Source organism: Equus asinus, chromosome 2 (assembly GCF_041296235.1).
Source record: "Equus asinus isolate D_3611 breed Donkey chromosome 2, EquAss-T2T_v2, whole genome shotgun sequence".
Classification (NCBI taxonomy): Eukaryota; Metazoa; Chordata; class Mammalia; order Perissodactyla; family Equidae; genus Equus; species Equus asinus.
In genome coordinates, this window is record NC_091791.1 from 33070315 (window position 1) to 33097167 (window position 26853).

General features: G+C 44.3%; 1 protein-coding gene across 4 annotated transcripts in view; it reads left to right on the forward strand.

The window, feature by feature from the left end:
* The window catches only part of BLNK (B cell linker), an 81983-nt gene that overhangs the window by 7112 nt on the left and 48018 nt on the right, over positions 1-26853 (forward strand). For all 4 annotated transcript variants that reach the window (XM_014858423.3, XM_070486321.1, XM_044753299.2 and 1 more), the window contains exons 2-3: positions 16613-16678; positions 20032-20081. In XM_014858423.3, the coding sequence (XP_014713909.1) occupies positions 16613-16678; positions 20032-20081 (116 nt within the window). The remainder of the gene's footprint in view (positions 1-16612; positions 16679-20031; positions 20082-26853) is intronic.

A 26853-nucleotide genomic window follows, 5' to 3' on the forward strand; every position in this document is an offset into this window, starting at 1 on the left:
TCCTGCCTGCAGATCAAGGGAGTGGTGAACCCTGAAGTGTGACCCTGGCTGGCTGTCTTCTAGCCCCAGCTGACCTCAAGGCTCCCTAGCACATTGTAGGGAAGTGGCTTTTGTGCCGGGCTCTGTTTTTGGAGCACAGATTGCCCAGCCTGAAATGCAAACCCTCCCTCAGCGAGTCACACCTCCTGCTGCATGCTGGGTCTCCTTGTTGACTCACGAGTTCCCATCTCTGGTTCTCCACCCATCAGTGGGCAAGCTGGTTTTCCTTCCTACGCCTGAAACTTGTTCCACAGCTGAGGGCTGTCTGCTCCCAAAGAGCCCCTCCTGAAAACCCCTGCTCCTCCTGGTGTGACCCCCCCTTCCCTTGCCTGCCTTGTCTCACCTCCCTTCTCAAGGGACATCCATCGGCTGCTACACCTGCAGGCTTATTTTCTGCTAGGATGTTTTTACAACCCTTTTACTACATTATGGCTTAGGCCCCCAAACAGCCCATTTTCCCTCAGTCCAGTCCGGTGTGGCTGTTTCAGTGCTCATTTCAAAAGCAAGACAAGGAAGCCAGCTTAAGGGACACGTTATGTCTCCTTGATGAGCCACACTTCTCTGTTGGCCACTTTCCTGAGAGAGGAGCTCATTACCCTAGGGGTGTCCCTGCCACCCAGCAGGCTTGCTGGGGGCCCCAGACCTACTCCAGATTCTACCCCTTCCCACAGTGTAGGGAACATGCATAGGCCACTGAGCTTCCTAGATGTGTGGCTGTGCAGTCATGATGCGGGCTCGGGGACCCGAGGAGTCGCAAGAAAGATTTCTTGGACTCTCAAGGCCTGGTAGCAGTGCTCCTTTATTCAGAGAATAGCATGGGGACAGGACCCATGGGCAGTGAAGAGCTGCAATGTGTTGAGGGTTAGAGCTAAATTTATAAGGCATAGGTATGTGAGTTATTTCTTTACAAGACAAAGGAGAGATCATGAAAAAAATCGTTAAAATGGTGTCAGTACAGGTGGGGCCTGGTTATTGGGTGGTCCTATAACGTTGGATAGAAATCAGGTCAGATCAGGTCAGGACGTCCTATGCTTCCCAGCGGATGATACAGATCAGTATGTAGGGCAGGACTCCTTGGGCTTCTCTCCTTGGGGCAGGGGCAGCCTTGATCCTCATCAGTCACACAGAGCCCCATGCTCCAAGAACCCCGTGCTCAGTTTAACATTCTGCTGTTGCAGTCTTGAAATTCTGAATAATTTTGCAAAAGGAGCCTTGCATTTTCATTTCACACCAGGCCCCAGGAATTATGTAGACGGTGCTGGCCACAGTTTCCTTGAGCCACCCCAGCTGGGCCTGCTCCCCCTGCGATGTGCAGGGACACAGACATCAATGGAGAAGCTCTCCTCCTTCACCCCCAAATCATAGAGGTTCACTTGACAAGGACCTGAGAGGCCATCTCTCCAGCCTCTTTATTTCTCAGGTGAGAAAGCTGACGCCCAGAGAGGTGAAGCTACCTGTTCAAGCTCACACCAGCAGAGCCTGGCCTAGAACTCCACCTCCACGTTTGTCTGTGAGGAGGAGGAAGAGCAGGCCATGCCTTCCTTTCTTTTTCCTGTGTCATTTACTGGCCAATAAAACATTCTAGCTTAGTCTGTGTTCTATATTTTTCCTGGACATTTTCTTAAACTAAAAGGCAGCTAATTTACTAGTCTGAGACCCCAGTGAAGCGCTACAGAACCGTGCTGTCGGTATTTCAGGCTGTTACCGTGTTTCCAGGTCCAAACTTGAATTCCGTGCTGACTCAGGCATGCTTGGTATCCTGCTGATATATGTTTTTCAAAGAACACTCCTACAATGGGTCATGTAATCTGAGAGTGAGTTATAATTATAAAGAGCAGAGTTGGTCTTCTGTGGAGACTAACCAGACAGGACCAATGTGGTATAATTTAAGAAGTGCCCCAGAAAGGTGTTTTTTTTTGCTGTACTGGAAAGAATGTGAGCTTTGGAATCAGGCAGATTTTGGTTTGAATACTTGCTCTGCACTTACTAGCTCATGGTCTTCGAGAAGATTGCTGAATCATTTTTAGCATCAGCCTTTTCATCTGGAAAATGGGAATAATAATATATAACATAACAGAGGTGTTATAACAGTCAATATGTTAAATACAGAGTAAGAGCTCAGTGAATGTCCTGTTCCCAAAAATTCCTCCTGGCCTGGGCTTTCTTGATGCCCCAAAGTGTGTCATTAGAGAGGCATCCGCGTGGGATAAGGCAGTGTCTCCGAGTCCTGGTCCAAAATTAAACATCATTAAGTGTAATAGGTTAAGGCATTAACCATTATCTGTCACTGACACCCAAGCAGGAATCCTTTATCTGAGAGGCAGCTCAGATAGAGAGGTAGAGAGCTGTGCTCTTCTGTCTCCCACACAGAGGTGTCTCCCTCAACAGTTGTTAGCTGAAAGAATGCAACATTGTTCGGGGAAAGTGGTGATAAGGAGGAGGGAAATGTCAGAGGAGGGAGACCACACCTAGCTAAAGGGAGTTCCCGGAGAGGCTGTGCCCAAGGCGCTTAGACTAGAGGATCAGAGTTGAGCTCAAAGGTAGAAAGAAACCCCCCATCCCCTCCCCCACCCCGCTCAATTTCTTGCTACCTCTACTTGGTTCAGTGTACAAAGCTGCAAGATGACACGTAAAGTGTATTAATGTCCATACTCAATACTGGACAGGAAGGAAACAGTCATTTTATTTTAGTGCAAATAACTATAGTAGAATCAAATACAAACATGAAAAATATATTTTCGAAAAAGAAAATGGCAAATGTAAGACCAAATCATTGGCAAACTGGACCCTCGACATACATATTTATGACTATTTTGCCATTTAAGCTGTCTTTACAGCCTGTTCAGGCTCAAGGTCCTCTTTCTACAATGGAAACACTTTTGATTTCATACCATCTCCACATTCAAAGATTATCACAGTTGCCAAACCAATCCCACGTGATTGGGCCTAATATACCTGATGAATGCTGAAAACAACCTCTTCACAGGATTAAAACAAAAGCTATTCATGTAAATACCTCACAAGTAAATTGAAAAAACCTCTGCTTTAAAATTGCTAATGAGTGCTTTATGGGTATAAAGTTTCCTTTTGGGGTGATGAAAATGTTCTGCAATTAGACGGTGGTGGTGGTTGCATAGCACCCTGAATTTACTAAATGCTACAGTTATACACTTTGAAATGGTTGACATGCTGAATTTAACATTATGTGTATTTTACCACAATAAAAAACTTGATAATGAGATTATTTTTCATACTTACCAGAAAATATTATATTCTGGGGACCCATGATCATTTTTTTTGATCAATTAGATATTGTTTCAAAGTTTTAAAAAATGTATTATTGATAAACCTTTCTAGATAGTTTTTAAGAATTACAATGCTTCCTTCCACTTCAATTCCTACATATGATATTCTTCAGTATCTTTTTTTTACTCAGATCCCAGTGAAAGGAGCTTAACTGAGTCCAATTTTTTCAGTGTATCAGAAATACTATTCCTCAAAATCATGCTTTACTCCCTGAAAATATCTTTGCTTTCAGCTACAGAAATGGATGCCCAGATAAGTGAGTGACAATGTTATATTATACCACGTAGACATAGCCAAGACTAAATTTTTTCCCTTTAAAATTAATTTTTAAAAGAACACGCTTGAATTCTTAAAAGATAATTCACTTTCCAGAACTACATAGGATTACATTTTCAGAATTTTCTGAAACGTGATTAGAATTACCTATTTGTCATTTGGTCTTCGAAATGTGAGAATCATCAGTTTTGCATGTTAATTTTCATGCTGGTAGAGGAGAGATCATGAACATAGCAAAATAGCTGTCAGCACCTAGTAAGAACAATGAGCACATCAGAGCCGTGCACAGTAACAGGATTAAACAGCATCACTTCTGGGGGTCTTCCAAATCCAAGAGCCCGTGTCATCTGTGGATATAGGAGCCTCCTTTAGAGTTTTCACTTTTTGCAACCTGTGTTTATATGGTTTTAGGAAGAAGTTTCCTCTCACCCAAGCCCCTCCCTGCTGTGTGGGTGGGTGGGCAAGACAGCAAGGACCAGCCAGACTTCCTCAGTGCTAAGAGGGAAGAAACTGCTGCATCCCCACAGGCCCCAAGGGCCCCCGGGCCCTAAAATCAGGGAGGGGGACAGCCATGACAATTTCTGCCATCACATCAAGTGGCAAATCTTCTGAGAACTTTTTGAAGCTAATACAGCCTCGATTCCTTGACACCTCATCAGTCGCAGGGTGGTGCATCCCGCGCCTGACTGCCTCTGATAGGGTGAAGCATGCCAGGATTCTTTAAAGCATTCAAGGTATTAGTTGGATCATCTCTATTCCTGGTTGTGCCAAGTCAGCCCAATTCCATCTGCTTATATCCCAGATCAGCGGTTCAGACCCGCCAAAGCGACCACGAAATATTTGCAGAACTCAGTAGGAAAAAAAAGAAAGAAATGGAAGAGTGTCTGGAGAAACTTGCAAATTACTTTCTCCAATGAATAGGTGGTTAGGAAGACAACCTTGCCCACAAGACGCTCGCGTGTAAGATGGACGCGTTCCCTCCACTCCAGGACTCTTAGGTGGCCTTTCTGACTCAGGTGTTGGAAAGGACGCACGAGATTATGATGCTCTGGTCTCCTTCTCGCTGACTTCAGCTACTCTGGTTCTGAGTATGTTCTGGACGTCGGAGAGCCTACTCCCTCCTGCTGCCTGCATGTGCTACCCTCTCTCTTTCTCCTCCTCGTGCCATCTGTCCCTTTCTCTTTTTTCTCTCCACTGCCCCCCTCCACAAAGACTGAAACAGGCCCCTACGATGCCATGCTCCCATCTAGCAATAAATCTGACCTTGGGGACCAGTAGCAGGGCAGTAGTGGAGACACATTTGTCCCCAGTAAGAACTACTTGGCTGGTAGAGGGAGTGCCTTCTCCAGGGACAGAGAGGAAGGTGCCCACAGAGGCACATGGTACAGCCGGTCCCCTGCCCTGGTGAGAGGCCAAGCTGAAACAAGCCAGCACGTGTCATCTGGGGGTGGTTGAGAGCACCGTTCCGGAGTCAGATGGCATGATTTCAAATCACAGCTCTGTTGTTCACTAGGTGGAGGACCTGGGACAAATTACTTAACTTCTCAGAACAAAAGAGTTCTCATCTATAAAAATTGGGATAATCACAACAATGTGAATATACAATGTACATGTGAATACCCTACTGAACTTAAAAATGGTTAAGATGGTAAATTTTGTTATATCGTTACTTTTTACCACAATTTTAAAAATGGCAATAATAATAGGACCTACCTCATAGGGTTGCGAGGGTTAAATGAGGTAATGCACGCGGAGTACCTGGCACATAATACCCACTCGGTTAGTGCTGGCTTTCACTGCTGTTGCCCTTGATTGTCCGAGGCTGACCACTGGCGTGGCTTATTGGGCTTGGACTGCAGCTGTGGCTCTGGGCTGTGACATAAGAAGGTGGGAGAGAAAATTCTTGCCTTGGGAAAGCTGATCCTCTAGCAGGAGACTCGGGCCATGTGTGGAAAGGGAAAGAACAGGGTATGATGGAAAGAGCTGGGGGATCCTCATCTAATTAACCTTGAGGCAATGGCAGAATTTCCCTGGAGCGTAGTGTCCTCCCTTCCAAGAGGAGTTTGACCCAGATTATTCCTCGAGTCTCTCTCACTGCCAGATTTCTGTGACTACCTTAATGACGGGCAAAACTAGGAGTTGGGATTTCAACACTGTGTGGTCTGAGACAGGCATCATGAGCTCTCTGGGCCTCCGTTTCTGCCTCTGTGAATGTTGCGGGGGGTGCTAACTCACTCTTGGGTGGCTTCCTCAGGTGATAACACCATGGAAGAGACTGCCAAAACTTCTGTGCCAGCTCCACCGTGGACCCACTCTCTAGAAGGAAGCAACTCAGCTGCTGAATTGGCAAATCTAAATATAACACCAATAATGCCACAGGACGGCTGGGCTGGAGGAAGTGGGGCATGAGGAAGCTGGGCCAGGACTACAAGAGGCTGTGGAAAGGGCGGAGGAGGGACACTGGTGCCCAGATTAGTTTTGCTGCATGCAAATAACAGCAGACACTGAAAAGAGGCTTTCTGTTTCAAAACGACTGTTGGTAGCAGAGACTTCAGTTTTGAGACAGAAATCATCCAAAAGGAAGAGATTTTTGTGAGTCAGAGAATCGCCCAGTCTCTGTTTATATCCGTCACAGGTCAGGTTTTTGTCATGCGATAGGTGGCGGAAGGGACCTCTTTCCTGCATTTCCAAGGGCAGGATTGGTGTTCGGGTTAGCTCTGTATCCTGGACATGCCTTGCTCAGTGTGCATGCTCTGAATATTTATGGAATAAATAAGACAAGTACATGTCTTATTTGTATAAAACAAATAATAACATTAAATTCTACAGGGAAGCCCCCCAAATCAGTAAATCAAGATAAGTAATACTTTAATTTATTTTTTTCTCTCTTTCTTTTTTTTTTTGAGGAAGATTAGCCCTGAGCTAACTACTACCAGTCCTCCTCTTTTTTTGCTGAGGAAGCCTGGTCCTGAGCTAACATCCGTGCCCATCTTCCTCTACTTTATATGTGGGACACCTGCCACACCATGGTGTGCCAAGCGGTGCCATGTCCACACCCGGGATTCGAACTGGTGAACCCCGGGCCGCTGAGAAGCAGAATGTGCGAACTTAACCACTGTGTCACCAGGCCGGCCCCTAATTTATTTTTAAAATCAAAATTAATGCAAAAATACCCGTGATGAACAACATATTGACATTTTAAATGAAACTAGGACCAGTGCTGCTGATTTATTTTGTGGCAGGCCCCAATGTGGCAGGCCCAGCGCTATGTCCCAGCGAAGTCTTTTTTGAGAGCTGTTGGCCATGCGGCCATCACTTCTTCCCCGAACCCACACGGCACTCCTTGTGTTATTCCACTGCTTTTGGTATCCCACCGCCGTGGGCTTGGGCCAGGGCCCAGGAAAGTTGCTTTCATACTGGTCTCCCAGGTACCAGTGTCCCCACGCCCAGGCCCTCCTCCACTTGTCCTCCCTAATCAGGACACACCCCTGAGTAAAAGTCTCCAAGGAATTCCCGCTGCCTATAAACCCCATCCCCTCAGCCCAACAAGCCCCTTGACTCCCTGCCAGCCCCCAGCCTCATCTTTGACTACATCCCTCCCCCCTAATATCCTAAATTCCTGCCACTTTCAGCTTCTTACTAGACCCAAACATCCCAGACAATTTCACCTCTGAGCCTTTGACTTGCTGTTCCTGCTGCTGTTCCTTACTCTTCTGCCTAGTGAATTTCGATTTCCCTTTCAAGATCTGGCTCCCAGGTTACTTTGTCTTAAAACCTCAAATCTGTCACTCCTTTCTTAGGGTTCTCACAGCTCTCTGACCCTTCCTGTCCCCAACAAAGAATTACGAGTAGTTTTCACCGGTTACCCACCTGTATCATATGAATTATTAAAAATTAGCTTGTATTACTTTCATAAACTGAAGAAACAAAATTATTTTCAGTTTAGGAGAGAAAAACAGTTTAAGATCTAGATACAAAAGATGTCACGTGAACAAATAATAGTTCCAAAATTGCTATTAGCACTGGAGATTAAATGACCGATGAGTAGTACTGCTTGGAGTGCTGTAAATTCAGGATATATAGCAATAAAATTTAGAGCTGCAGAGGACCTGAGTGTCCATGTAATCCAATCTTCCCATTTTACAGGAGAAAATGAAGCCGTGAGTGCTGATGAGAATGCTCAGGTTTGCACAGCCAGGAAGCAGCAGAGAGGAGAGTAGAGTGTACTCTCCACACTCTCAGTCCAGGGCTCTTTCCCTAAGTGGCCTCCGTCCTGCACGCAAGAAATGATCTGGGAGGGGGAAGGAATAGCTTGAGCTGGGCCTTGGGCTGGGAGGATGGAATGGGAACCACTGTGGACTCATAACAGTGGGTTAATTGTGTCTAAAATATTTGGTTGGGTCCGGATTGTGAAGGCCTTTGAATGTCAAGCTAATGAGTTTGTACTTTATCCTTCAAGAAACAGGGAGACATCAAAGACTATGCATGAGTGGAGTGACATGACGAAAGGGGTAATTCAGAAAATGAGTTTGGGGAAGGGGAGAGACTGAAGGCAGGGAGATAAGATGGGAGGCCACTGGCATAGTCCATTGTCCATGAGATCACAATGGCTGTTGCCGAAGGAGTGGACAGGAGGGGACAGAGACAGATACAATTGATCTAAAGGTAAATTGACATAATTGGTAATGGGACCTGAAGAGTCAGAGAGAAAGAGTCAAAGACAGCTCAGAAGTTTCAAGCCTGAAGATCCAAGAACACCAGGCTACTAGGTTTATGTTCTTCTTTTTCTTATCAGATGTTGTAAATTTTCTGTAATATACTTGTATTAAAATTGAATAACAAAAATAAAATATACTATAAAAATGATGTGTAGCATCTTAGAAAGAAATCCTGAGTCAAGAATGTGAGATCATTTAAACACCTGAACAAGGAGGAAGTCAGCTAGGGAATCGGCAGACCTAGTGATGATCATTACATTGGTAAAAACCCACTCATAGCACAAAGTAGTTAAGACACTGGATGTTTTCTTTGCTTCTGTATATATCAAGGAAAATGTTAGAGAGGTTTCTACTCCAGACGGATCTTAGAAGCTGTAAATTGGGGATACCAGGCCAGTTGTGAGGAGAGCAGAGATGTTCTAAGGGGACCTAGCCAGGTAGAGGTGGACAGTTCAAAGGAGAGAGCTGGCAGTCAGCTGGGGATTCCAGGAACTTAGGGTGAAATGGAATAACTCTCTGCCAAGACAACAAGTCAGGCTTGATTCAGTAGACACTGGGGAGCTTCCGCAGGCTCTTGAGGAGGGAGTGGCCTGGTCGAAGCTGGGTTTTAGAAACATTAGCTGGAAAGGGCCCTGACACCCTCAGAGCACAGACTGGAGGGGCACCCTGCCAGGCGCAGCATTTTCCGGGTGTGGGGGAGAAGATTCAGGCCTGAATCTTGGCTGTGAAAAGAGGACCAGCCCTACAGATATTGAAAGGATGAAATCTGAGTGTAAGGTGTGGGGATGAAGAAGAAGGAAGGATTTACCTGCTCTTTTGGTTTGCAAAGAGTCGCTTTAACTTGAGACTTGCCTTAATCCTTTCCTAAATCCAGATTTAACAGGGATTTTCTCTGATTAACATTGTTTTGCATTCCACCCTTTCTGGAAAGACAGAGTGAAAAAAAAAACCACCACTAAAACCTGCCTTTTCATGGTCCTCTGTGAGTGCACTAAACTAAAAGGAAAGCAAGATGTTTCTGATCCTTTTATTTTTTCCTACTAAATTTTAAAAAACATACTTCTTGCAGATGATATCATATTCAAAATCACCTCCTATATTTAATAAAAATTATTGGAAAGGTATTTTGTAAAATATGAATTTTTTTGGACTACTCTTTAGTGATCCGGCCAAAGTATCCATGTGCAGCTGCCTTCCCAATGCCCGCTGCGTCCCACCCAGCCATCCTTCCTGGACTCGTTCTGTGCCTCCACGTACCTGAGGCTGTTCTCAGCCTGCAGACACCTTTCTGAAGGGCAGTCAGAATCTGTGGATTCCTCTCCAACTTGTATTCTCCGAGCTAGTGCATCTTCCCTGGGGGATCTACAGAGATCTCCCATCCTAATAACGCTGCCAGTGGTTCCAGCCGTGGCCACATTGGAATCACCTGGGAGCCAATGGTCCGGGGAAGGCCTGGATATGAGGATTAGTAAAAGCACCCTGAGTGATTCTAATGTGTAGCCAAAATCAAGACCAATTGTCTAACCTACCTTCTCTTTCAAGAAGGAGAAGATGTACAGAGGCTGCCCACTGATGTAAGCTCTTAACTTCAATTCAGAAAATACTCACTGAAGAAAGCTGGGCTCCTGGGGCCAGAGTCCCTGCTCTGGTCCAGGCTGCCTGGGAACAGAAGGCAGACAGATGAGAAGCATCTCTGGGCCTGACTTGTATCAATCTGTGCGCAGGTGAAGGTAAAGGCCTGGTCATCAGCACCCACATTCTTTCTCCTCTTTCTCCCCTATTGAAAGCAGACATCACGCTATTGAATAAAACTCCTGTTTGCCAGCGTGTTCCTTTCCTGGGGAGAGTGTCTGGGTAAACCTTTGGCATCTTATTACGGAGTAAAGAGTAAGACATGCTATTAAAGATATTTCAGACAATAGAGGGCCGGTGGGAAGATACTCTGGGGGTTGGGAGGCCTTCTCTTTTGCTGTTTACAATGCTGCCTGGCCTAGGAGGAGATAAACTTGCCCTGGTCCTTTTAAAAAAGTTCTTAGACTTCCATAAACGTCCTCAGTCCCAGGAAGTTTGTTAAAATGCAGATTGCTGGGCCCCATCTGGGACGGTTATTCCATTGGTATGGTGTAGGGCCCAGCAATCTGAATTTTTTATTTTTTAATTTAATTTTATTTTTTGGCAAGCACGTCATCTTTGCTTACTAAACTTACTATTGATTAAAATGCTCTCTTCTTACACCTGAATACAGATGGCTATATGGATGCATTTGTTAGTATTAATTCTTAGGACACCCTAAGAACCAAAAATTGTTCATCTATTTGCAGATGGCATGACTGTAGGTTAGAGATCACAGTGCCGCTCCATCTCGGGGCACATGAGTACCCGTAGTTGTCTGCAGAACTGAGGTCAGCGGATCATTCCCACAGGTTGGTGCCATCAGCCACACCAGGTTAGGGAATGTTCTCAGCTGACCCTCCCTGCCATCACCCACTCCCACTCCCCCAAAAAACAAGCAGTAACAACAACAACAAGACCACAACCAAACTCAATTCTGGAGCACCCTCTGGGCTGGAGGAAGTCTACCCAGGTGGAAATATTCCCCCTTTGTGTCTCCAGCAGGCAGCACTGATTTGAGTTTTGTTCCTGGTCTAATCCAGTCCCCAGGTTCTTTACCATGGACTGAAATACCAGTGTGGGCAGGCACTTTACATCCATGATCTGTCATTTTTGCAGCAACCTTGCAAGGCAGATATTACCATCTTCATTTTACAGATACTAAAGTTAGGTCGTCTTCAGACCAAACTCTAGAAAACATTGTTTTAGGGGGTGATCTGAGTTTGAAGGCACAGCAGGGAACCTGAGATTGTCTGCTCTTTCCTGTCCCTGGGGCTCAACCGCCTGATCCAAGGCTCCCAGAAGCAAGGCATCCAGCACTTATTCTCAACAGCACATGGTTCTCTTGGTCTCCTCAGGTCTGGTCTGGTCCAGGGAACAACACCCAGGAAGACAGGGCACCTCCTGGTGCCAAAGCCCAAGGCCTTCCTACCACATCCTCATTTTCCTCACTTCCAGTTTCTGGATTGGAGTCTTTGCAGGATGAGTGACAGCGAGGGCAGCCCATCCCCCAGGGACAGGGATGTGGTCGTGTCTTGGTCCCAACATCACCACATTCTGTGTTATTCGGTTCTAGAGCACCATATTAGGAATGGCAAAATGGTCCAGGCTGTGTTGCCCTGCTCTGAGCAGGTCCTGTCCCTTTCGCAGTGTTGCACAAAGTGAGGGCATGTTCTCCTGCAGCTCCTTCATCTCCACTCTGCAGCTTTTGCAAGCTATGGCTCAAGAAGAAGGCGCATGGCTATAAAATAAATAAAAACATACAGGCTAGGTAGTCTAAATCTATACAGAGAAAAGTCAAGAGTCCCATAAAGAAGGGACAGTCTAGTAAAGGACACGCCCAGATTAGGCTATCAAACTGACTACTCAGTTTATTGTCTAAAACTTTGCTCTCAGGCTAATGAGGACGCTGGTTTTCCCCAAGCAGCTATTTGCTTTACTTGGGCGCAACTAAAAGGCCCTCAGTGGAAAAAGGTCTGATCTATCACAGTCATGCTCAGATGGTGGTCTCCTGACTGACAGTGTCAGCACCACCTGGGAACTAGTTAGAAATGCAAATTCTCGGGCCCCACCACAAACCTACCCAATCAGAAACTCCTCTGGGGGAGTATTGAAACTCCGTTTCAATAGTCCTGCGGGTGATCCCCGTGCTGTTTGGTGTGAGAACCCCTGGTCTGTCAGCTTCTAAAGTACGCCACTTCTTTGAAGGCCAAAAACTGCTGGTAACTTTCAAAGGAGGATTTTTCCTCTCTCAGCCCGTCATGGAATCTAAATTTGTTGAGCACCAAGCTCAGCCAGGGTCACGCTACTACAGTGAGTTGTTAAATAACTAAGTTTGTTGACATTCATTCAAAAGCTTGAAAAACATTTAAAAACAGCAGCAAAGGAGACAATATGAAAATTTGATTTGGTTTACACAAGTAATAATAATGATACTGATTTATATGACCTGCTTACCATTTTCAAATGCCGAAATGCCATACTGCTTAAAAATTACATATAAATATCATTTTAAAACATGTATTAGATAAGCTTTGTTCTTCATTTTACTTTGTTGCATTTAACACGGCTGTCACTTCACAACTTTAAAAAATTAGAACATTGTGACCCTATCACCTTCCCCCGACCATGGAAAGATAACTCTGAAAGCGATAATCACAGCGAGCTGTTTCTACCTTACCTGCTTTCACCTACACACAACTTATCACAGTAGAACAATTGATGTTTAACTCCAGAGCAGCCTCTCCGGGAATAGTCCAGTTGCACATCCCTTTGCTGTTGCATATGCTTTAGGTTGTAGTAGAGAAAAAAAGTGCTCCAAGTGATACCAGGGAGCAGCAAAAGCTGTGCAGCACACAGTGTATGAACCGTTGATAAGCCGAGACCATCACCACAGCTTGGTGTGGGGGACACTGAGTTTTACCAGGTAACAGAAGTTTGAGAGCTGTCCCTCAGCAGTCTGTGGACATCAGGATTTGTGTGACCAGGATACAGAGGGAGAAGAAAAATTTTAAACACAAAACATAGTCTTTACGAAAGAATTCAACAATCTACTATAATTATATGTGATAATAATTTTAGTAAACTATAATGAAAAGTAATTAGGAAATACCGAGAAGCATTAAATGCCAAGTTGAGCAAATGACAAAATTACATCAAATTCTTTTGCAACAATTTACATCTGTTTATCTACGCCTACAGCAAAGTCGCTTATGCCAATCAGCCCCCAGCTCCCTATCACTCTGCCTGGGTTTCACTCTTCACAAACCTCTGATAGGATCCTTCACTCTGGCTTATTTTGCCCTTCAACTTGGTTAACATTAACTGAGACTAAAGACATTCCATTCAGTTACAGTCAGCTTACAACCAGGGCTGCTGTCTGCTCTCCATTTGAAGTTATTAAATTTCCTCCCAATCAATCCATTTCAACCTCTTTCTCAATGTCTCTTTCTCTCTGCTCCCAGACCTCTTATCTTTCATTTTTCCTCATTCCTTTATCTCAGAGATTCTCTATAGTTCCTCAGGAAAAGGAGAAGGGGGTTTGACACAGGACATATATGAACAAATTCTAGAATACTGTGGGGTTCTGAGGCAACTCAAGGGTCCAGCTTGCAGGCCCCCTCTTTGTGTCTCTGGTGGTGGTCCCCTTCTCGCTCGTCATCCTTTTGTCTCTGCTGCTGAGCCTCGTGCTTTGCTGAGCTCTCACACGTGTGCAATCACAATGCCCAGCCTCAATAACTGGGGATATAAAACATGGTCTTGCTTCCTTTGTTACGCAAATTACGACTTGGCACCAACCTCCCCACATCTGAACCTGTGCCCTTTGGTGGGCCTCCAGTTACATAGATAATTCCCCAAGATGCAGCCTTAAGGATATCCTGAAAGAGATCTCTCTTATCCTTCTACTCTACCCTCCAGTCTGTCCTTCCTCTGAGCTCCACCCTCCACGCCAATGGAAAACACCCTTCCCCATAGCCAAGCTGAGGCTGGGCTGCAGTTACTGACGGGATACTACTGAAGATTCAGGGACAACGGAGAGAAATTGCCTCATTGAAAATAGCTAGTAATGGTGCTGTGGATGGCTTTTCTCAGAGCTGAGGCCCAGACCCGGTCTCAGGTTCAGGGCCACCTCCCCACCCCTCCACCTCTCCCCACCTCCATACCATTGAGAATCCCTCAGATTTGTCTATGCTTTTCAGGACTCCAGGTCCTAACAGTCGTTAGACCTAGAAGGAGAAAGAACTCCCTGAAATCCCCAGTCTAAGTTCCCGTTTCTTGTTTGAGAATTGCCCTTTTCCCAAGGTGGTTGAGAGTTGAGAGTAAGAATGTCCATCCCCTCCCAGTAAATCTCACCCCAGCCCCTTGGTGCCCAGTGGCCCTCAGTGAGCACTGCAGCAGAACATCAGCACAGGTGGGCATTTAGCCTTAAATTAACAAGTGAAGGACTCCAGCAGGCCAGGCCCGGCGGAGTTCCTCTCTCCTCCTCCAATCTGCTCCATCGCCACACCGAAGAGCTTTGCAGCATGTGTGTTCTAAATCCACACAGAGCCAGAGAGTATTTCTCCCAGATTCCCCGCAACCAACAGGGTTTCAGAGACCTATGCTAGGCTTAACTGTGTACTGCTATTCATATTAGCAAACAGAAGGCCTAGCTCCCAGACTCAGAGAAATCTGCACTGTTTCACGGAAAAATCAGTTTTCTCCAAGAACTGTGGCTACATACAAGCTTTGCATTTTGTTAACTAAAGGGCTTCATCAAATAGTTTTCTCAGAACAAAGGAAAGCCTTGCCTGAAAGGTGAATTCAAATACCTTACTCTTTTAAGGCAGAACCATGTGAAATTTTATTTATATATTTTTTGCCAGAAAATTATTATGGATAAAACAGTACATAGACCTATACTCTGACCATTTTTCTAATTTGTAAGTTTCTCTAATTTCTGTTGGCTTTGAAAACAACTGCTTAACAACTTCTTGTGCATCCTTCCAAAAAGGATGCACACACCAGCATATATGTATGTATGTGCCCTTTTTCCCCCAAAATAGTATATCATACACATGTTCTGAACTTTCCTTCCTTCTTTCTTTGTTTTCTTTCTCCTCCTGCTCCATTTTTGTTTAATTTAATAATTGAAAATTTTTATAATCAGCAACAGATTTTTTTTTTTTTAAGGTCTGTGGTAGTCCATTGTATGGCTTTATCAAAGTTTATGTAACTAGTTCCCTTTTAATGTTTCGTGGGCATTTAGGTTGTTTCCAGGATTTTTTAGGTGGAGAGGAAGGAAGGATTAGGGTTATTACACATAAAGCTGCAATAAGCATACTTATATGTATAAAATGGTATAGTTTTGTGACCATGTTCATAAGGTAAATCCCTAGCAGTGGAATTTCTGGGTCAAAAGTCAAGGAGGTTTTAAATTTTGAAAGATATTTATTGTAACAATTTAAATTCCCAAGGATATCTGTGTTCTCATACCCTTGCCAACCCTGGGGATTATTCCACTTGTTAAGTTTTGCCAGTCTGATAGGCAGAGCATGCTATCTTATCATTGTTTCCATTTAGATTTCTTTAAATATAAGTGACATGAAATATCTTTTCATTGGTCTGTTGGCCACTTGTATTTCTTTTCTGTTAGCTATGTGTTCACATCTTTTGCTCATTTTCCTGTTGAATTGTTAATCTTTTTTTACTGAGTTGTAATATTTCTTCGTAAATCAAAACATGTAGTCCTTATTATTAGTAGTAGTATGTGTTGCAAATATTTCTTCCAGCATGTCATTTATATTTTGACTTTGTGCATATTATCTTTTGTTCTACAGAAGTTTCAAATATCTATGCAGTCAGATTCATTAATCATTTTCTTTATGGCTTCGGTGTCTACAGAAGTTTCAAATATCTATGCAGTCAGATTCATTAATCATTTTCTTTATGGCTTTGGTGTGCGTGCAACTTTTAAATGACAATTTTTCCAGATTCTACCTAGTAAAGTTAACCAAAAAAATCTTGGGTTTGATTTCAGCCTATGCTGTGTCCTTCAAGGTAACCCCATCCTTGCAATGTGGATGCTCCAAGGACAATAAGTGATGAACTATGAGGCTTATGATAGATCAAAAGGCTTTTGCCTCACACGTCTCCTCAGAATGGACAGATCTGGGAATCAGAATCCCTCTTACAGCCTGAGACTGATCCCAGATATCCAACAGATGGGGACATGGCCCAGAGATTACATTCCTAATAGAATCAGTCACACTTTTCCTTTACTCAAGTAGCAGATGGTCAACTTAATTAAATGCAATATAATCCACGCTATTTGGAGATTTTATTGTAGAGTTTTTTCTCTTTTTTTGTATTCAAGAAGGAGAGAAGACTTTTAAAAAAATCAGTCTAGGGGGCTGGCCCCGTGGCCGAGTGGTTAAGTTCGCGTGCTCTGCTGCAGGCAGCCCAGTGTTTCGTTGGTTCGAATCCTGGGCGCGGACATGGCACTGCTCATCAAACCACGCTGAGGCAGCGTCCCACATGCCACAACTAGAAGGACCCACAACAAAGAATATACAACTATGTACCGGGGGGCTTTGGGGAGAAAAAGGAAAAAAATAAAATCTTTAAAAAAAAAAAAATCAGTCTAGTTATTAACATTTTATATTTAATTTCATTTCTTGCAGGCAGCTTCAAAAGATGGTCCACGATATTAAGAACAATGAAGGTGGAATAATGAACAAAATCAAAAAGTAAGTTAGACTCCGTAGCACTGTGTGAACACTTATTTGTGTAAGTAACATCTTATATCACCTGTGCTAAGTGGAAGAAAACAAAGTTCTGTGTGTTCTGAGTAAGGAGTTGCAACCTCTTTAGCATGTAACCCTTTCCTCGTCCATGGTGGTCAGATCCACATTCAGGAAACACGGTGAGTAGATGGGATGGGGCTCAGGTGGTACTTTGCTCTTCCCTCTCACTGCAGGAAAGGTGAGCTATGCCAGTCAAGGTGCCCAGCAAACATCAAAAAAGATGTTTATAGAAGCAGGACAATCCGCTTCTCTAACCATTTAGCTGAGGGCCTCTAGGACATGCCTGGAGGAATCCAAAAGAGAAGTTACAAGGACACAGTCCTAGCTGCTTTAGGATACCTGACCTATTTTCCATATTTTGATTTCTGCTTTTTGATTATTGCCTTAAAATGGTGTTTCAATTGGCACTTGGAGAGGGAAAGCTAGAATTCCAAATCTTCCTGCACACCAAAGACTCTTAAGCTTTTTTTTTTGAGAATAGAAACTGTACATACTTGCATTTGTCACTCAAAATCCAAATCAAGAGCAAAGAGGAAATGATATTGTGTTAAGTTTTAAGTTTTTTTAATGAAAGTAATACAGATGCACCAGGAAAAAAAAATCAAAGAGTTCAGAATTGTATAAAGACAAAATCTCCCACTTCCTCATATTTCCACCTTAACCCACTCCCCAAAAACATACATTGACATGAGTGAGTTCAAGCAGTTGTATATTGGTGGACATTTTTTTTTTAAAGATTTTATTGTTTTTCCTTTTTTTCTCCCCAAAGCCCCCCAGTACATAGTTTTATATTCTTAGTTGTGGGTCCTTCTATTTGTGGCAAGTGGGATGCCGCCTCAGCGTGGCTCGATGAGTTGGGCCATGTCTGCGCCCAGGATTCCAACCGACGAAACACTGGGCCGCCTGCAGCAGAGCGCGTGAACTTGACCACTCGGCCACAGGGCTGGCCCCTATTGGTGGACATTTTGTAAACGAGGATGGGAATTTAAGCTGGTACAACATTTTTGGAGGGCAATTTGATAATATCAATCAAAATTTTGTGGCCATCTCTCAGTTTAACTGTCACAAATAATACTTCAATAAATATCCTTTGCAGACTTTGAGTATACAAGAAAGCTAAATTCCTGAAATGAAATTTGTGGGTGGAAGGATTTGTGCCCTTGAAATTTTGTTGATATTACCAAATTGCTCTCCAAAAATTTTGTACCACCAATAGTGTTTAAATGTTCATTTCCCTGTGCTTTCAGAATAGAGTATCTTTATTCTTTTTGATCTTTGCGAAACTTTAAGAAATCACTTTTCGTGGTGCTTTTAGACTATAAAATGTAAACATCTCAATATGTAAAAGTGATCATCATAAAATAGTTTAAATGGTCTTCTGCCTGCGGGGCAGCGGCATCTCATAAAGGAGGAGAATTTGCCTTCATGTTCTATCTTATGACTGGGAGAGGTGTGTGATTATTTTCCTCTATTATTTCTGATACATCTAGAATTTCAGTGAAATGAGAGAACCCTGCTCATTGTTTAATCACCAGCAATTCTAGATTAATTATTCCACAGTTGCTAATTTTACAGTACGGTAGGTTTCTCAATAATATGAGCCTCTGTATAAAAAGTCTCTCTATTCTATGTTCAGTCATACTTATAGCAGCCATGTTCAGTCAAAATTTTGCAGACAGTTTCTCTTTCAATCTGCCGCTTGTACTTGACAAGCTACGTTTCTTCTCAGCTTGGAAGATATGGCTGCCATAGTCACTCCCCTGGGAGGGGTCAATGGCCTTTTGGTTCTAAGTGACCTGCAGTTAGCTCTCACTCTTAACCAGGCAACAGGTGCTATCTTGAAAGAAGGAAGCACAGCTGAGCACACTGGTTTCCTAACGCAAGACCGTGACAGAGTTGTCACTGGTCCATGGCCGAATGAGAAAATAAGGACCTTGAAGGGTTGGGGGTTGGCATGCAGCTTCCGGTTGCTAAATGAGGCCCAAACCTAACCTTTTATTCCTGGTCGGTGTTAGTGGCCAACAGTCCTTTCTTGAGTTTGTCCTTTATTCTGAGATGGTGATCTGCATACATTTTAAGGTATTAAAATACCCTTTCTTTTCTTTTATGAAATGATAGCAATAGTGGGTGGTAGTTGGTTTGTGTTTTTTGAAATTTTCCCAGTCCATGAACAGACCCAGCAGCAGACCCAGTTTTGCTTTTGTTTTTCTTCCCTACAAGAGCCTAGGCAGCTCTCCCTCCAGACCTCATCGCAGGGCTGATGAGAATATCTTCCCAGGATGCCCTGCTGGTTTGCTATGAGAATTGAATGAAATAATATGTATGAGAGCCTCCGAGGAAACAAAAGGCAGAATTTCTATGCAAATATAAATATTGTTATTTTTGAAACATTACAATTCTGATTTATAAGGCTTGTTTTTTGTAAATCGTGTTTGATTTACAGAATACACTGCCCCTTTAAAAGGGTGTGATGTTTTAGTAAATGAAGGCTACTGGATATGGGTTTCATTTATATATATTTAACGTTTCATTAAGCTAATCATTTTTAAATAAAATGGGTAACCTATTATTAAGAATAACGATTTATTATAATCCTTACCCATTTCAAATAATGGAAGTCGAGATGTTGTCAGAACTCAAAAAAGCCTAACAATTGGGATACGTTTTTAAAACGTAATTTTCATTTTCTTTTTTTAATGAGTGGGGAAGGATTGTGAACATTCAGCACATTCCATATGAGCATAAAGATACTAAAGTAGTTTTGAGAGTGCTTGAAACTGTTCAGCTTCTAATTTAGCTAAATATCACAATCTGGAGGCACTCACTGCTCACTTACTTGGCATTTTTTTCGATGGTGCAAAAATAATTTCAGTCCAACCTACAACTTAAGGGCTTGTTATAGCTTTCTTTTCCCTGTTATTTAAAGTCTTTATTAAATTATTTATTAAAATAGAGTTCATCTTCTCTCACATTCCCATCAACCAATCAACATTTACCTTCCTCGACCCTCTGAACTCAGTGCTTACTAGTATCTGACCTCCCAGAGCCCTTTCGCCGCCTGACTTCCCCTTATCAAGTCATAGCCGCACTGCCCTGGGGAGGTGGGGAGAGGTGGGAAACCTCTGATGCAGGGCTTCACTAGGTTACAATACATTAAGTCTTTCAATGTGATGGGTCCAAAAGAAGCCATTATGCTATTCGTTATCTAGGTGTTATCTCTAAATCTGCTTATATTATGGGCCTTCACAACAGTTGTCTTACCCACTGACCATTTGTCTGATGGTTGTTATCTACAGGCTGAAAGTCAAAGCACCTCCAAGTGTTCCTCAAAGGGATTATGCCTCAGGTAAGAGTATTTCTAAAATACTTTAACTCGACTAATTTAATGTTCATATTCACTTGTTGGAAAAGGAATTCTGTTCTACTCATCTAAAACAAAAGTACTTACCTTAGTCTTAAGAATGACCAAATCTATTAGGCATTTGACTATAGTGGGGATGTAGTACTCCTTCCATCCATCCATCCATCCATCTACTCATCTGTTTATCGAATATTTATTAAGCATCTCCCATGTGCCAGGCACATAGAAGATCTTAGAAACACAGTGCTAAACAAGATAGGTATAGTCTCCATACTCACAGAATTTATAGTCTGGAAGGAAGACAGATGATGTTAAAAGCGATTACAATTCAGTGTGATGGGGAAGCACACAGTTCTGTGGAAGTTCATAGCATCAGTAGCTAATCTAATCTGAGATGGGGGATGTGGAGGAAGCGAAGAAGGGAAAGCTTCCTAAAGAACTGTTAAAATGAATACTTGAGAGTCAGTGAAGGGGGTGGTGTGTGGGAATAAATTATTGATGTCACATGGTTACTCAATCCTCTCTGAGTTTGGCCCTGCGACCCCATTCCAACCAGGATCAACTTTGTCAGAGGGAAAGGAGTTAGTTTTGAGATTGGTAGTGTTTATGGCAGTGGTGAGCAGTGTAAAAATTCCAACACACTTTCCTTTCCTGGGGCAGATACCTTGGGAGGATAGGTCTAAAATCTTTTTCTGTTGGCTTAAGTATAAAGATTTCCTGGACGTGGACAGATCTGTACAGCCTTCAGTAAAAACCACAGGGCTACAGACCTCAACAAAGACTCTTCTCTACAGGGCTCAGCTACAACCAAATCACAAGCTTAGAGGATGATTACTATTTTATTTTATTTTTTCTGCCACTGATCAAGATAGCAATCAATCAGATAGTTTGGTTCCTCTTGGGCACTAATGAGATCTCAGCACACTGAGAAATGCCGACCATCATACCAAGTCTGGTCACTGACCCATTGGACCACTTTCCAGAACTCACTAGTTCACAGAGTATTTATTGACCTCACCTTGCCAGTCGGTCAGCAAGTCTAGACAGTGGATCAGGGGATTCCTTTGCAGTTTAGAACTAAAAAGGAAAGAATCTGTTCTGGGCTTTAAAATCTACCTAATGCAAAGGCAAAGGAGCTGCTCAGTTAACAAACGAGAACAAATGCACCCTTCTCTCCAAGGTCTAAAAAAGAAAAGAAAACAAAGCAGACTAAATCTATTACGTAGCCAAACAGGTTTGATGGGAAAATTATGGAGTCTCAGGCTTAATAGGAGCGCCCAGAGGTCATGTAGTCTGACATCCAATCCAAAGCTTCAACCTACCCCACCACCGTGTACCCCACAACCGAGGCCCACTTTCTGCTTGGACACCTCCTGCGATGCTCTCCCAAGCCTGTCTGGTCCAGTCAGGGATGGACAGCCCTGGTGAGATACAGATGCGATACGTTTCCCTGTGGCTTCCTCAGTCTGTCCAGATGGCCACACAGTACAAGTTTCAAACATTAACAACAGTGCAAATAGAGTTGCAACGTCAAAGGATAGAATTACGTTAGGTCATTTGAGTGGTTTCTTCTCTAAAATAAACATCTCCAGATGCTTCAGCCACTCCACACATTCTTTGATTCATTCAACAAATATTACACGAGTGTGTCCTGTGTGTTACTCACTGTGTTAGAGATGCAGTAGGGAACAAAATATAGGCCCTGGTCTTAGGGTACTTAATGTCTAGAGGGGAGTCAGATAATAAACGAGAATGCGAACAGGTAAATACGAATTACCAAGCATGGTATTGGTAGGAAGGTAAGTGGCAGGTGCGGTAATAGGGCGTCACCGTGGGGTGGGAGAAGAAATTAGGTAGTCACGGAAAGTCTCTCTGAGGAGACAACGTTTAATTTGAGTCCTGGGCATGAGCAGGAACATTTGTCAGTTTGTAGATGAACCAGCATTGAGATTCTGAACACAAATATTAGGATCTCAGGGGCAATTCTTGTAAACCAAAGTAGACTGATAAATCTTATTTCAGGGTGGACATTTCTCTTGATGGTCCTCTCATACTCAGCTATCTCCTTGCCCACTCCCTCACCTACGCCCCTCCTTTCCCTCTATTTTTCACTTGGGTTAAAAGCAGGTAGCATTCATCATTTATTTATCCTTTTGCCTAACCCATACACACTGGGGATCTTCCTGATTCCTCCTCTTCCCTCATCCTCTACAAAAAAAAATAATCTCTAAATCCTACCGAGTCTATCTCTTTAAGCGTCTCTCAAATATTTTTGCCCCTCTCTATTCACATAGCTACAGTTCAGGTCCTCAATCTCTCTTGCTTGTTCTGGTACAGAAGCCACTAAGAAGTCTCCTTAATTCCTAATCCGTATGGTCCTCTCAACCTCCACCAGAGAATTGTTCTGAAATACCTTTGCTTAAATATTTTTATGGCTCTACATCACCAAGAAGAAAAATTGCAAACCACTGAGCCCAGATACAAAGTCCTTCCAATCTAGCTGCTAACTGGGTGCGTAACCTTGGACAATTCTCTCTCCTCTCCTTATTCATGTCATGCAGGGACTGAACTAGAAGATCTGCTAGGTTCCCACCACTGCTAATACTCTACCCTCCCGCAGAAACACAGATCTTTGGAGCCAGGGCCCAGCGATGAAATGGGCCTCTCCTCACCTTCCCTGGCTTTAGGAAGTTGCATCTTCCAATCTCCCTGATGCTCAGAAGTGACCCATTTCTGAACTTCAGACACCTACTCTCTTCCCTGAAACCCCCCAAATAGTCTTGATATTAGTACCTTTGTACTTAATCTCTCTTGGAATCAGAAACATGGCCCAGCTGAGTCTTCTAAGCCTTAGTTACTCAAAGTGTGATCCCTAGCTTGGCAGCATCAGTATCATCTGGGAGCTTGTTAGAAATGCAGAATCGGTGGCCAGTCCCATGGCCGAGTGGTTAAGTTCGCATGCTCCACTTCGGCAGCCCAGGGTTTCGCTGGTTCAGATCCTGGGTGCAGACATGGCACCGCTCATCAGGCCCATGCTGAGGCGGCATCCCACATGCCACAACCAGAAGGACCTGCAACTATTAACATACAACTATGTACTGGGGGCATTATGGGGAGAAGAAGAAGAAGAAAAAAAAAAAGATTAGCAACAGATATTAGCTCAGGTGCCAATCTTTAAAAAAAAAAAAAGTATGCCAGCACTGATAAACTGTCATTAAAAAAAAGAAGAAAAGAAATGCAGAATTGTTGCCCAACCCTAGAAGTACTGGATCAGAATTTGCATTTTAACAAGAACTCCAGGGGATTTGAGCCCTGCTGTAAACCACCAACTCTGTCCTTATTGCTTCTCCTGAACTGAAAGACAAATCCATTGAAGTTCCAGGATCTCAGAAATTCACCCATTGCTTCACCAGACCAATAGGCCGCACCTAGTCTCCCTGCTCTTACACTCAACCTCCAGAAAAGGTCCTTTTGGCAAAACCACCATCACCACCTGCAGCACTAGCTTCCTTGCCATCCCCCCACCAACTCATGTCCCAGGAGCATTTCTATCTCCTTCCCCTGAGCCTTGGGGTCCCTGCACAGCTGCAAGCCCAGGGCCTCGGAAAACAGCCTGACAGTTCCTCCTAAACCCACAGAGTCTTCCAGAACCTCAGAGGCCCCAGTGCTGGGAGACTTTAGCCCACCAGACCTCCTGACACTGGGAGGCCAGTCAAGTGCTCCCTGGAGGCCTGTGCAAATTTGGTCTCCCCAAGGCTCCTGAAGCAGCCCCCCCTTTTCCTCCGGTTGCTGGAATTATATCCTCTTTCCAGTCCCAGAAGCAAATGGCTTCCCCAAACTCTAAGCTGGTAGAGTGCGTTGATCTTGCTGATGCTGACCTTCAGAAAGCAGTGGATGGAAAGGGCCAGCGCCCCCCAGAGGTCAGCAGAAGAGCCACCACAGTCCCTCCTTCATTTAGAGTGTAGAGGACAAAGTTTGAATTATATGAAGAACGGAGCTACAGATGCAGATCAGGCCAGTGTGGAGCCTGCTGCTTTCAGTTCAGACCACACGTCCCTACTTTGTCTCTGAGGAAGGACCACTGCCTGCAGGGACCTCACGGTCCACTGAGCAGAGTGCATGACCCCCACACCAGCTGTTGCTGTGGAAAGGGAAGATATCTAAACTGTGTTGGCTATTTACTCTGCTCTGGGCATTATGCTAAGCTCATTTAATCTCCTATTAGCACCATTGTATGGAAATAACTATCTCAGTTTTGCAGATGAGGAAAATGAATCTCAGGAACACTAAGTAACCTGTCCAGGGTTACTGCAGCCACTAAAAGGAAGGCTCCCACTCCACTATTCTTCTCTTTGACCCAAGCTGAGATGGGTACACTTTTCTTGGGCATTTATTATTCTGAAGGCCCCACAGCCTCTGACATTAACACCAGAACTTGCTTCCTGAGCTTTCAGGGTGAACAGCCTCCTGTATCATTGAAGCCTGAGTCTGGCTTGGAAGGGACGGTAGGGGAGATTAGTTGTGGTGTCCCCAGAGTCTGTTGGGGTCATTTCAGAAGCTCCACTGCTCACTCCACAAGCACCTAGAATCAGAACTGAGCAAGGCCTCTCTCCTTATACCCTTGGGCCCTGATATCCAGGGGCTGTTGTGATGTCCCCAGAAGGTCCACCTTCTCCGCCCACCATTGATGTCATTCAGAGAGGAGATCAAAGCAATAATAAAGGGGGAGAGGCGGCAAAGGAAGGTAGCTGGACAGGGATTCTTGGGTAAATGTCCACCACAGAAACACAGGGTATGCATAACAACCTTTCTCCACTGAGGAAGTGAAATATAACACTGCTTTTGCCCCTGCCCTGGTGTCCTTAGTGAAGCCAGCATTCACTTCATTTTCTGTCTCGCATTTACACCCTAACTGGTGGTTCCAGCAAAGCTGCCATGGGGAGAGCTATATTCGACATGAGTCCTGCCTCATGGAACTAAGAATAGAGGAATGAGACTTGGACTCACAGGTAGTTTAAAGCCTAGAAAGTCCTGAAAGATCACCCAATCCAAGCTTCTCATGTTAGGGATAACTGGAGCCCAGAGAGGCAAAGTGACTGCCCTAGGTCACACAGCCAGGTGATGGGTAAGCCAGGACTATGTCCCCCGTTTCCACACACCCAGCCCCCTGTTAATAGAGCCCTGTAAAGGGATGAAAGAACATACAGAAAAAGAGAATTTCTAAGATGTTAAGTATTTAGACTCAAATCATCTCTCCTAGCCAGCTTGGATCTGGGCCTTGGCCTCAGCTCCCCTCACAAGACACATCCCTTTCTCCTCCCAGGGTATACAGCCTGTCCACTTGCTGCCTCCCCCGCAGCATCTGTAGTTCTGCTTTCTGTTTCTTCCCTGTCTGTCTCCACCACCGCAGCTAGCCCACCTCCCTACTTTCCTTCCTGCATCCCGCTATGGTTCCCAACTGCCTCCTGAGTCCCACCACCAGCTCCGTAAGGGGAGAAATGGGCAGGGCCCAGGGGCTCAGAGCTTGGCCTCCAGAGTAGGATCAGGGCCACAACTGAGGCTGTGGGTCAGAGACACAGCTCTGGAGTGCACTCCTCAATGCCAGTGGCTGGAATGCCACCAGCATCCGCCGCAGGGTCTCTGGGCTCCTGATGACCCAGAACTGAGAAGCTGAATTCACACCCTCACCTTCATCCCTTCACTCAAGTTCTCACCACAGAGTCCTTCACTGTCCTTCCAGCCATCCCCACCCATTCCCAAGACCCCCAGCCTGGTTCAGACTTTGTCTCTTCACACCTGAGTTATTCAAACACCATCCTTGCCAACCTCCCCACTCCCAGCTTTGTCACTGGAACCTGCAGTGTCCACTGTGGCTGGAGCAGCCCCTTGGCTGGCAACAAATCTAGCTTTGTTTTCCCACTTGGCATTTTTCTCCTGTGATTCTCCAGTGCAGCTCGTTCATTCTGTATGTGTCTGCACCTTGTGGATGCCCCCTTCCACCCATCGGCTAAGCCCTGCCTCTGGGACCGACACACAAGAAGCCCCCTGTCTTAGCAGATGCAAGGAAGACGCCATCCTTCATCTTCATTCTCTCCCCCAAATCGTGCTCATCCTTCAAAGCTGAGTTCCATCCCACCTTTGACAGATAGCCTCTTGCAACTCTTCAGCCCTCACTGAGCACACCCTTCTCCGCACTTCCCCAGCACCTGGCCGTGATTCCAGGTGCTCGGACGTTTATCAGGAAATTTTACACCGACCTGGATCATCCTCGGCCTGATACATGGTTGTTCTTCTAGACTCTAGGTCTTTTATTTCCATTACACAGGGTGTCTTGATGAGACTTTGGGGTCCTTTTGGCCTGGGTTGGAATCTGGCTTTGCCCCCTAGGCACTATGTGAACTTAGAAAGTTTTGCAACTTCCCTGAGCCTCAGATTCCTAATCTGGAGATAGGAATACCTATCCTTCAGGTTATTGTGAGAATTAAAGAAAAAGTCAATGAATGGTAATATTGATCACTCTTTGAGCCTTTACACTATGTGTGTATCAGGTATTCTTCTAAGCACTTTCCATGCGTTATTTCATTTTCATTCTCTCAAAACCCTATGATAGAGGTACTACTAATAATGTCCATTTTAGTGAAGAGAAAACTGAGGCCCAGAGGTCAAACAGTTTACCTAAGGTCACACTACCAGCAAACAGGAGAATCAGGATGTTGAGCAAGGCAGCCTGAACCCAGAGCCTAAGCTGAAAACCCTG